Below are 12,927 nucleotides of genomic sequence, written 5' to 3' on the forward strand. Positions count from 1 at the left end.
AGGACACAAATTCATCTGAAAACAACCCTGAATTCATAGTACATTTTCTAAATCAACTTATGGTTGAAGGTACAACTAATACCATGAGAAACTAGGATACTCTAACAATTAAAAAGTGGGCTCTCATATTCAAAGGATACAAACCCCCCCCACCCCCTTGGTTTGCTTGCTCATTTAGTACTTTATCTTTACAGCAAGTTGAACCCCAGAGAAGGCACATGGCTTGTCCAGGGCCTCCCAGTGAGGTGCCTAGGACTAGTGCTCAGCTCAAGCCCCGGCCACGGCCACGGCCATTTTACCAGGCACACTATACAAATTCCAGCAGCTTCTGCTAGGATTTCCCATCATCCTTTAAAAATTAGTTTTCAGCTGGGCGTTATGGCTGGCACCTATAATCCTAGCACACTGGGAGACCGAGGCAAGTGGACTCACGAGTTCCAGACCAGCCTAAGCAAGAGCAAGACCCTGCCTCTAAAATTAGGAGGGCATTTTGGTGAGCACCTATAGTCCTAGCTACTTGGAAGGCTGAGGCAAGAAGATTGCTTAAACCCAAGAGTTTGAGGTTACCGTCAGCTATGACACAAAAACATTCTACCCAGGGAGACAAAGAGAGATTCTGTCTCGAAATAAAATAAAATAGCCTCGGCACCTGTAGCTCATGTCATTCTCTTTGATTCATCCTCTTTCTCCTCTCACCTTAGGTCAGCTGAGTCAGCTAGAGCCACTAATATTTCCCAGGTGATCAATTTCACACAAGGAGGGAGTGTAGCACAAGGGCCATTAATACATAATGCGCCTTGCTGTCCATTTCTTGCTTTTCATATACTGAAAGTCAAGCCCTATTCTTTCAACCTGTAGGACAGGATGTAAAATCTACTGGAATCTAGAAATACCATTCTTAAAAATTAAAAACGACCCTCGGGCTAGAGTATCCGTTATTAAGCACCCCAGGGGATACTTGAACAAAGATCACAAGCATTTGCCATAAAACCACTGGGCTTTTAGGGAAGGGTTCTCCAGGACCCAAGAGGCAAAGGAGTACCTCCTCCAACTAAGAGCATCCCTTATCTCTGGTCCCACCCCTTCCGGTCTTTCATCAGTTGCTGGGAGATAAAAACTGTCAACATAAACTGAGCAGCAATTTTGGCCTGAGTGTGGATTCCCTGAAGACTTCCCTTGTAAGCAACTAGAGAATATAAATTGATTGCCCAAGGTGGTGGTGGGGGGGAGGACCTCAAGGAGATAGACACCTGTAGGTTTAGAGCAGGAACTGACAATTAAAAAAAAAACAAAAACCTCAGGAAACAGTGACAAAAGTGTAATTGGATCATCAGGGAGACCAACCAAGGCAGGGGCCTTAAATGAGAAACTGGGTGAAAGAAGAAAGCTAGCCCACGCCCATTTAAAGTTAGAAAGGTGGGTTGAAAAAAAAAAAAAAAAGAAAATGAAAGGTGGGTTGAAATGTATGTTCTCTATGAACCTGTTCAGAAACCTGGCAAAATTAAGCTATGGTGTTTAGGTTGTCTATTTAGATGTTAAAACTATGAAAAAAGTGAGGAAGTGATTACTATCTGTCAGGATAGAGTTACATTTAGTGAGCTTCTAGATGGTGGCAGCATTCTATTTCTTGATCTGCGTGGAGATTATATAAGTGTTTAGTTTATATTTAATTGCTGTGCATTTATAACTTATGACTTTTTATTTCACAATAAAAATAAGTGAAAAAACGAAAATATTTCAAGCATAATATTACAATGTTATACTCAGAAGCATTAACAAAAGACTGGAGCCCATATCAGAATAATTCTGAAAGAGAAAACAAACAATTATTTAAATAAAAGGCACTCCTCTCCCAGCCTAATTTTATCATTTGCTTTGGTGTGGAAACTCCAAGTCTACATAATATATACAGGCTGTACTAACAAACCCTATCTGCCCAGGATAATCAATGTAGGACACCTACCAACCATAAGGTGTGTTTATCTGTGCCAACGCTTACACCTCCTCACTATTATCCAGTTTACAGAGCATTTGGATATACTAACTCCCAGCCATGGGCTGATGTAATCCCTGTTGCAGAGATTTAAAAAAAAGAGAGAGAGACAAAAAAAAAAAAAAAAAAAGAAAGAAAGAAAGAAATTTTGGGTGGCGCCTGTGGCTCAAAGGAGTAGGGCAGCGGCCCCATATGCCAGACGTGGTGAGTTCTGAGCAAAAACTGCAAAAAAAAAAAAAAAAGAGAGAGAGAGAGAGAAAAGGAGTCTCAGACATTAAAAGGTTCTCTCCAGATACAGCTCAAATAAAAAGCAAATACCTCACCAGATCTCACATGGCCACTCCAGTCTTTAAGACAATAACGTTCCATACAAGGTTATTGTCTTCCATAGAGGTGAACATGCTCATACTTTTTTCCATGTGTTAATAATGAGATGAAGAGACAAGTAAATGACTGTCAGTATGAAAATGTCACCTCCTCTGAGTCACTTTCACTGTTCAATTAAAGCACCTGCCAAGTGCTTTAATTGAGATAAGCTTTTAGAGATAAGCTTTCCTCACTAGGCCATGAACACCTTGAGAAGGGAGCTTGTGTCCTCTCCTTTCTAAGGGGTTTGCCTGGTTTCTGTTATCTGGCATATGTGCATTAAACATGAGCACACATCATAAATGTGTGACAAAAAATGTATACACATTTTTAAAAAAGAAAAAATGTATTAAAATTGTAATACTTGGGTGGCACCTGTGGCTCAGTGAGTAGGGCACCGGCCCCATATACCAAGAGTAGCAGGTTCAAACCCAGCCCAAGCCAAACTGCAACAAAAAAATAGCCGGGCGTTGTGGTGAGCACCTGTAGTCCCAGCTACTCGGAGGCTGAGGCAAGAGAATTGCCTAAGCCCAAGAGCTGGAGGTTGCTGTGAGCTGTGATGCCACAGCACACTTAAAGTGACAAAGCGAGACTGTCTCTAAATAAAAAAAAAAAGATAATAAATATTATTGGTATATATTGAGTATTGATTAAAACGTTAATATGGTGTTTTTTCTTTCTTAAAATGTGTATACACTTTTTGGCACCTTCTGTATATAAAAGTACAGACTAGTGAATTCCTAGTGTGGTGTTTTCCATCCCATACCATCATTCCCACAGGATGCCTCTCACAATAAGACTTTTAAAAGCAGCTAAAATTGCAGGCAGGCGGTAACTGCCCTTTTAACAGATTGCCAATACACCCTCCACTACTTAAAAAAAGGTTTCCAGCATATATAAATCTCAGAAGTGGAGAGGGCTGACAGGTTAATTATAGATACAAAGAACAGGGACAAATGGACTATGAAGTAAGCAGTCTAAATGCGCAGAGGTAATGCCCTCCCTGGACAGGCATGTATTAATAAGCCCTCAAAGAATTATCCAGCACAGCCAGGTGCAGCTCCGGGCCAGGCCTGGAAGCAAGGTTCCAGATTTGGGGAATTCACAGTTCCTGTGCTTAAAGAATTCAGCTGATGGCTAGAAAAACCAGCATGTACCTTCAAGAATTATCAGGGTCTCTATGGGACAAGGAAGGCAGGTGGAAGACAGGGCCTAAGAACTGACCCACCTGCTCCCTTTCAGGGTGGGATGGTAAGAGAAGACCTCCTCACCGGGCCAGGCTCACCTGGTAGAAAGCATGGGCAGTTCCTTGGCTGACAGAGAGGTCAAGGGGGGCCCCCAGTTCTTCTGTACCCCCCACCAAACTTCTTCAGCTGCTAGAGGTAGGGGCTTAAATCAAAAAGGCCCACAAGGATCGTCCCCTTCGCTCTCTATCCTCCCCCTCTGCCCCAAAATAAGAGGGATGGGACCTTAGAAAGTAGAAGGAGACAAGTTTAAGGTCGGCAGCAGCAGGCCAGGTGGATGGGCCCAAGAATGGAATGTACAACCTCTAGGCAAGGCGTGGCCTCAGGAGCGCTTTTTCCGCTCCCTTTTTTCATTCAAAAAAATATTTATTGACCTCCTTCAAGGTGCCCCAGTACAGAATGTGGCGACTCTCAGTGAGACATCAACCTTGTGTCTGGCTAGATTAAATGGTCAAAGCCTGGACCTGGGTTTCCCTGGGTGTTCCACTTTATTTGGGGTGAGTTTGGTGGGTGGGGAACACAGGTGGGCTCTTCCAAAGAAATGACGCAGACCACAGACGCAGGGTAGGAACCTCACCCCGGTATCCACTTATCCGCTGAAGAAAGGGGCCTGGCCAAGCGGATAATTTGGAATGCCAGGCAGAATGATGGCGTGGCCATCTCCACAAGGGGACAAGAATGACCAAGAGGGTTTATTTGTGTATTTATTTCCAAAATCTGCCTTCTCTCCAAAAGACATTAGGGAGAAGAAACCGACCGTGGCTCAAGTACAAAGAATAAACTAGTTGTTTAGTTTACTGTTTTACGGGTTAATCCCACACAGCCCCTCACAAATTTCCCACCCACTTTCCAGGTCTTTCCCGTTGTTCTCCGCCACTCCGCGATTTGCAAAAAACGGAGAAGTGCTACCTCCCAGCGCGCGGGATCTGCGAGGACCCTCATCCCTTCGCCGGTAAACGAAGTCCTCCCAACGCCAACCCGCGCTTCCGGGGCCAAGAAACCAAAACTGCCCTCTCGTTTCTGGCGGACACCGAGAGCGCGCCGCGTCGGGAAAGGGGCGGCGGGCCCCGGGCGCGGGGAGCCCCGAGCACACTGCTCACCTGGACGCGCCCCGTAACGGTCCCAGCTCGGTCCCCGGCAGCGCCCGCGGGGTCCCAGTACCCCCAAGTCGGGCGCGCCGCCCCTCTTTCCGGGAGCGCTTGTCTCCCACGCGCGTCCCAGCTGCTCTTACCCGGGAAATGGCGAGAGGCTGCTCGAAGTCCTTGCCCCCCACGAGGCGGAAGCCCCATGGTCCCGGACCTTGGAGGACTATCTGCTGGGTAGTCATGGCGCGGCGGCCGGCGACCCGCGGTGACAGACGGACAGGACGCCGCGGCAGCTGTCGGAGAAAGAGCGCGCGGCGCTGGCCCCGGGAGTCTGGGGCGGGCAGGGGCAGGGCGGGAGCAAGGACGAGGGCGGGGGCGGCTCCGCCCAGGCCGCGGCGCGGCAGCCCGCCCCGCCGGTCCTCCCGCTCGCCGCTCCCCTCCCGCCCGCGCCCGGAGTCGGGTCGTGGGTCGGCGTTCGCCGCAGCTCCGCCCGGGCCCCCACGCACCGCCGCTGCCAGCCCTGCGCTGGGCGCTAGGTGAGAGGGAAGCAGGTCCCGCGGACCCGACAAACTCGAGTTTGGCGCTTTGTAAAATGAAAAAAAAGTGCTGTTGAAAGTCTGCTCTCAGATCAGCTCCGTCTTCTTATTTGCTTCATGTAAACGATAATGATATTTAAAAGGAGCTTTCGAGTGATCTCATTGGATGCAGGGGCAACCAGGACATTTAGTCCCATTTTACAGATGAAGTAACTGAGTCTGCCCTAAATTAGACTTGCCTGAGGCACACATCTCGTAACCATCTGGACCGTTGCCCTTGCTCTCCGTGCTAGAGAGCCCTGTCCTGGAAATTTTCTAATGCTAATGAGACCATCATACACTTCAAGACTTTCCTAGAAACTTTTGCTCCAGGCTGGAATTTGCTGTGGGTTCTAACCTTCTCAATAGTTGAAACCTCAAGTCTGGGCGGGCCCAAGGGCTAAGTGCATGGAAAACATTGAGTAGAAGATGTGGGTTCCCTGCCACCAGCTTCCTAACCCGGCTCCCTGACTCCTCCCGCCAGAGTGCGTTCTCCACACCAGATAAGACTGTGCACTGTGTGCCCACCTCACTAGGGGTAAAAACCCATATCCTTAAAATTCCTATAGGGCCACTCCCAGAAGAGCCCAACTCCCTCTCCGACCTCATCTCCTCCCCTTCCCTCCCTTGCTGGCCGCTTTGTTCCAGCCTCAGGGCCTGGCCTTGGGACTGTCTGCAACACTCCTCTCCTACACATCCCAGTGGCAACTCTGACTGCTATGCTCCTCTCCCACGCATCCCCGTGGCCGTTTTTGTTCAAATGTCATTGTCTGAGGCTATCTTTGAGCGCCATTAAAAACGTTCTTTCTAGAATGCCCTGTTACCTCCCCCACCTGCTACACTTTTCTCCTGTGTTATGTCCCCTCATCTGGCATATTCTGTATTTTATGTATCTGTTTGTCCCCCTCCACACTCCTCTAAGTATTAATTCCATGAGGGCAGGGGTTTTTACCTGTTTTGATCACTGCTATGTTCCAGTGCCAATAGTGCCTGCCACATAGTAATTACCGAATGTGACACACTGACCATTCTCGGGACCCTCTCTAATTTCCTACTTTCTTCATAATTTTCTTGGGACCCTTTCATCCTCACACTTGGGCCCCAGTGCTTGGCACAGAGTACATGTTCAAAGAGCTTGTTAAATGCACAGCTCTGTCTCTTGTCCTACCTACTGAGGAGCCCTGTGCACATAAAAGGATTGTCTCACTTGTACTATTTGTCACAACACAGATGCCTGTGTTTGGGGATGGCTTGCTTGCTTTTAGAAATCAAAGTGGATTTATAAATTAATCTATATATCCCTCTTCACCCCTTGCATCTTGATGTTCTTTCTTGAATCTAAGACAAAGGGATGGTATTTGGGCCAGTAACCAGCCATCTGTTTTATCAACACTAAAAAGAAAAAATCTCAATTAGAAAGTATACTAGTGTTTTAAGTTCCTACAGAATCTGGGTGACTTATCAGACTCTGAGTCTGTCCCTGTGTGTAGGAGTCTTCAATATTTTGTATCTTAGTAGGAGAAAAAGGTTGAAAAGCAACAGCTTCTGTGCTTCCCAAGGATAAGAGGATAAGAACTGCCTTTCAGGGCGGCGCCTGTGGCTCAGTCGGTAAGACGCCGGCCCCATATACCAAGGGTGACGGGTTCAAACCCACCCCGGCTGAACTGCAACCAAAAAAAAAAAAAAATAGCCGGGCGTTGTGGTGGGCACCGGTAGTCCCAGCTACTTGGGAGGCTGAGGCAAGAGAATCGCTTAAGCCCAGGAGTTGGAGGTTGCTGTGAGCTGGGTGAGGCCATGGCACTCTACCAAGGGCCATAAAGTGAGACTCTGTCTCTACAAAAAAAAAAAAAAAAAAAAGAACTGCCTTTCATTCTTTTTTTTTTGCGACAGAGCCTCAAGCTGTCCCTCTGGGTACAATGCAGTAGCATCATACCTCACAGCAACCTCCAACTCTGGCTCAAACGATACTCTTGCCTTAGTTTTTCTATTTTTAATAGATACAGGGTCTCACTTTTACTTAGGCTGGTCTCAAACTCCTAAGTTTAAGCTATCCACCCACCGTGGCCTCCCAGAGTGCTAGGATTACAAGCCTGAGCCATCTCACTCGGCGAGCACTGCCTTTCATTCATTCCAGTTGTCCTGCTAGTGAAAATTTCACACAGAGGAGGTGTCAATAACCATTTATTCCATACAATATTCTATATAGATGCAGGATACTAGTAAATTAGCAAAAGGTCTGTGAGGATTTGAGTCCTCAGTTGCTTCGTTGTTAAATGTCATCAGTTTGTAGTCAGGCTCTACATAGCAAAAGCTGTAAAGCAGGCAACGCTTTCACCCAGTTGTCCCTTTCTGGGAACTGATTCCAAGGATATAATTTAAAAGAAGAAAAAAACTATATGTAAACAGATATTTATAGCCACATTATTTATAATGACAAAAAAACTAGAATCAACCAGTAACAGAAAAGTAGCTAAATATGGTATGGCTATATGAGGGAATAGTATGAAGCACGAAAATGATAACCATGGAGACTATGAGGAGACAGGGAAATATGTTTTCAAGATATATAAAAAAAGTGGGACAAAATTATTTGTATACTGTGTTAAAAATAAAAGCTATATCTATCTGTTAATAAAAATTAGGAGAAACTATTGGGAAAGAATTTTTTTTTTTTTTTTTTTTTGTAGAGACAGAGTTTCACTTTATGGCCCTCAGTAGAGTGCCGTGGCCTCACACAGCTCACAGCACCCTCCAACTCCTGGGCTTAAGCGATTCTCTTGCCTCTGCCTCCCGAGCAGCTGGGACTACAGGCGCCCGGCTATTTTTTGGTTGCAGTTTGGCCGGAGCCAGGTTTAAACCCGCCACCCTCGGTATATGGGGCCGGCGCCTTACCGACTGATCCACAGGCGCCGCCCAGAATTTTTAAAAAATAATTACCTGTAATGATGAAGTAAAGTTTTCAAAATAAAAATCAATAAAATGACCTCAGCTCCTTGGATGGAGACTAAATGCTCATCTTTCTCAGGATAGAGACCTCTATCTTTTTAAATCTGCCCTCCCCTCCCCCAGCAGCTAGCTCTGAGCTGGGCACAGAAAATATAGACACAGAAAATACACAGTGATCTGGGCTGACAGCTCCCCCATCAAACACAATCTTCTCTTTCCATAAACACCATTACTTTTTTTTTTCTTTTCTTTTTTTTTGTAGAGACAGAGTCTCACTCTATGACCCTCGGTAGAGTGCCGTGGCCTCACACAGCTCACAGCAACCTCCAACTTCTGGGCCCAAGCGATTCTCCTGCCTCAGCCTCCCAAGCAGCTGGGACCACAGGCGCCCGCCACAACGCCCAGCCATTTTTTGGTTGCAGTTTGGCCAGGGCCGGGTTTGAACCCGTCACCCTCGGCATATGGGGCCGGCGCCCCACCGACTGAGCCACAGGCGCCGCCCAACACCATTACTTTTTTTGTTGTTGCTGTTTTAAATTTGGTTTTGGGCCGGGCACAGGGGCTGATGCCTGTAATTCTAGCACTCTGGGAGGCCGAGGCAGGTGGATAGCTTGGGCTCACAAGTACGAGAGACCCTGTCCCTACTGAAAAAAAAAAAAAAAGCAAGACTCTGTCTCTACTAAAAATAGAAAAACTGAGGCAAGAGTTGGAGGTTGCTGTGAGCTATGATGCCATAGCACGCTACTGAGGGCAACAGCTAAAGACTCCGTCTCAAAAAAATAAATAAATGAATAAAATAAAATAGGCTCAGCACGCATAGCTCAGTGGTTTGGGCGCCAGCCACATACACCAAGGCAGGCAGGTTCAAACCCAGCCCAGGCCTGCTAAACAATGACAACTGCAACAAAAATAAATAAATAAATAATAAAATAAAATAAAATTCGTTTTGTTGAAACAGTCTCACTCTGTTGTCCAGGCTAGAGTCCTATAGCCTCAGCCTAGCTCACAGCCATCTCAAACTCCAGGGCTCAGGCTACACTCTTGCCTCAGCCTCCCGAATAGTTGGGACTACAGGTGCCTACCACTGTATCCGGTTAGCTTTTTCTGTTTTTAGTAGAGATAGGTCTCTTTCTTGCTTAGGCTGGTCTCAAACTCCTAAGTTTAAACAATCCACCTGCCTCAGCCTCCCAGAGTGCCAGGGTTACCAGCATTAGCCACCACACGCAGGCTCACACCATTACTTTTTGTTTTTTTTTTTTTTTTTTTTTTGGTAGAGACAGAGTCTCACTTTATGGCCCTCAGTAGAGTGCCGTGGCCTCACACAGCTCACAGCAACCTCCAACTCCTGGGCTTAAGCAACTCTCTTGCCTCAGCCTCCCGAGTAGCTGGGACTACAGGCGCCCGCCACAACGCCCGGCTATTTTTTGGTTGCAGTTAGGCCGGGGCCGGGTTTGAACCCGCCACCCTCGGTATATGGGGCCGGCGCCCTACCGACTGAGCCACAGGCGCCGCCCCACACACCATTACTTATTTACCTATACTTTCCAGTTCCCTCAGACCCTTGAATCCTTCCTATGACTAATTGAATGAACTTCAGCATCCTCTCTGAACTTCAGTTTGCCTCATTATTATGGCAATGTATTCCACACAAGTTTGTTGACCTAAACAGCCTCCATCCATCAACCAAATGGCTGGGTACTTGGGGGCGGGAAGGGAGCATGCAGGAGGAATGGAAGCAAGGCAGGTGGAAAGTGGGGTGTAGGAGCAGGAAGAAGAGGGACAGACGGTGGAGTCTCTCCAGTTCTCCTCCAGTGTTACAGTGTGACCCGGGTGGGAACCAGCTGCTGCCCAGGTTCTCCCAGTCTGGCCTCTGCAGAGCTGGCAACACCCACATCCAGGGGTCTGTTGTCAGGACTCTCCAGCGCCACTGTGTGGAGACTTTGCCACCTGGAACAGCAGCCACATTTCTAAAAGACAGAGTCTAACATTGTGCTCAGCTTTACACGAGAGTCTCATTTACTCTTCAGGACAGGTCCTGGACTTGCTCATGTAACTTGGCCAAGGCCACACTGGTTGTGACCCAGCCAGGACTGGCTGCAGACCTCCCGTTCCTGGAGTTGCTGCCAGGACCCCTCCTGTGTGACTGATGCTTCTAGCCTGGAGAGACAGAAAGCATGTGACTCCCGACTGGGAGTCTACTCTGGGATCTGACTGAGGCCCAGCTCTGCCCAGCCAGCGAGAGAACCACCGGAAACTCTGGTCTCGCCGCAGCCCAGTACGGAGCACAAAGAGTCTCCCACGTCCCCAAACCGGAGCAACTGCCTGCCCACGGTGCCCTGATCAGACAGCACACAAATGACTTGCTTCTCTTTTCTGGAAAAAGAACCGAAACCCAAGCTCTAAGGCTTGCATATCAAAGACATCTTTGCCTGCCCGGTCCTTTCCGTGTCAATCTGCTCTCAGGGTCTGCGCGTGCACTGCTGAGGCCCCATGCTGCGCTCATCACCCAGCCGCCTCAGGCCAGATGGCTGTGGGATCCCGTGGGGGAAAGGTTCCCTAGGCTGCTCCAGCGACCGCGCTGGGAATTGGGCTCCCGATTCTTTTCTCTCGTTTCCTGTTGCAGTCCCGGGGAAATCCCGAAGTGGCTACTCGGGATTGGTCGCCTTTAGGGATTGAGCGCCTTTCGGATTCCAATCGCACAGAGCATGCGCCGTGGTGCGTCTGGACACAAAGACACCTGGGCAACCGACCTGGTTGGCTTTCCCTAGGGGCTGGTGAGGGTGTCAGCAAATCAGCTGGCAGATCTGAGCCTCGCCCTGTGCCCAATAGTCAAAGATCTGAGATGAGCCCAGCAACTACAGCTATGTCACCCACCTGCCTGTTGGCTCCCATCTCACCTAGATAGCTGGCACCATTGTTGTCACAAGCAGAGAGAGGCCTGGGCCATAACCGTATCTCAAGCATCCCTGAATATCAAAAGGAGAAGTAATTCCAAAACTGGATCATAGAGAGGGTGACTCATATTAAATTTTATATTGAAGAAATTAAGACAAAAGACAATGTAACCTAATAGTGTTGTTCACAGGATAATTAATGAATTAATTTAAAATGTACTTTCTCTGTTAATGAGATCTGAATGTACAGGTCCCATTAACATTGTCCATTTCTGTTATTGTATTTTTGTGGCTGTATATATAACCTCATCTAGAGAAACTTAAGAAGTACTAAATTTGAGTCTTTAGCTCTCATGGAGCCACCCCTGACTCCCTGCCCAAAAAAATGAAAGGCAGCTTCAGGTCAGAGTTACCCACAAACCATATCCCACTACACAGATGATAAACATTGTCCTCATTTACTAAACAGTGACTGTGAGTCAGAATAGGTTCTGAGTACTTTAGATATGCTGCTGCATTTCACAGGAACAGGAGCTCCATGAAATGCATGATTCCCTTTTCACAAAGGAAGACACTGAGGCCCTGATGTGCTGCCCGGGACCCCCTTGGTGGAAGCACTCTGCCCAGATGCTGAGAAGTGCACAGCCTTCAGCATTTAGCCCCTGAGGTCTGCCTCTGCTGCAGAGCAGCCTTACCCAAGGGCACACCTCTCCCAGACTGCCTGCGTGGCGTGGCTCATCTAGGTGGGGATAGAAGACTGGACATTTCGGTCTAATATGGGACAACTCCAATGGGACATTTTGACTGCAGGAAGCTCTTCTCCTTTTGCCCTATTCATCCTCCTCTCTGTTCCCCTCCACAGGTGTTAAGCCCAAGGACCTTCCTTAATAAATATCTTTCACAATAAACTGCCTCTGGGACCTAGTAGCTCCCCCTGCAACAGGCCTGGAGAGACAAAGAGACTTTCCTAAAATCACTCAGTAGCCAAGGAACAGGGTAAAATCTGGGCTGGCGAGGCATGGGGAGAGCTGTAGGATCTGGAGGGCTTTGTAACAGGAGGGGGAGAGAAGCAAGCTATTCAGAGGCTCCCAGGATCCAAGATGATCGTTCATGTCCACAATTCACAGAGGTCCGATGGGCTCCATCTCCCTGCTCCACTGGGATACCCACAGCCCAAGTGTCAGAAGCTTAGACAGATCCTGTTAAGGGATGGCCTTTTGGGTTTCCTCCTTGAAGGAGGGGGATTTGAGATAAGCCTTAAAAGTATGAGCAAATATGGAGGCAGAAAGACCATATACTGGGCAGCAGAGACCAAATGAACAAGGTAGTAGGAGGGATGGGAGGCAGTCTGGTGATTGGGAAGGCTGGAAAATTTGGTGGGGAGGGCTCTGAGTGCCAGTGACCTGATAAGGATGCAATGGGCACAGGCAAAGGCTTTTCTTTAGCTCTCTCTCATTCCACCCATCTGCTGTCTCCGTGACTCCATCCTCCCCCACCAATCCGTTTCCTTTCAGGGTTTGCTTGTGCTGCTGGCCTGGTGTGGTCATAGCTGATACTGAAGCTGACTATTTATAGCATTCAAGAACAGATAGAGTGGCAAGGCCGGTTTTCATGACGCCAGGGCTCCTAGAGGGTGACTTCATCTCTGCTAGGTCCCCACCCACATCCCCTGGGTTCATCTCCTCTCCAGTTACCTCCAATACTGCTTCCACTTGGTCATACCTCAGCCTGCATCCAGGCTGTTGCTAGGTGAGAACAGAGCAAGAGGCCTGCTAGCAGTGACAATGCTGGCTCCAGGTACCACCACCTGTTTCCCCTCTGCTC

The 12,927-nt window shown here is 48.0% G+C and overlaps 1 protein-coding gene across 1 annotated transcript in view; it reads right to left on the bottom strand.

Annotated features, from left to right (window-relative positions):
- Window positions 1-5,040, bottom strand: part of PDLIM1 (PDZ and LIM domain 1) — a 48,757-nt gene extending 43,717 nt beyond the window's left edge. The window contains exon 1 of the mRNA XM_053582837.1: window positions 4,835-5,040. Within this exon, the coding sequence (XP_053438812.1) occupies window positions 4,835-4,930 (96 nt within the window). The 5' untranslated portion in view covers window positions 4,931-5,040. The remainder of the gene's footprint in view (window positions 1-4,834) is intronic.
- Between the last annotated feature and the right edge of the window lie 7,887 nt (window positions 5,041-12,927).

Source organism: Nycticebus coucang, chromosome 3 (genome assembly GCF_027406575.1).
Source record: "Nycticebus coucang isolate mNycCou1 chromosome 3, mNycCou1.pri, whole genome shotgun sequence".
NCBI lineage: Eukaryota > Metazoa > Chordata > Mammalia > Primates > Lorisidae > Nycticebus > Nycticebus coucang.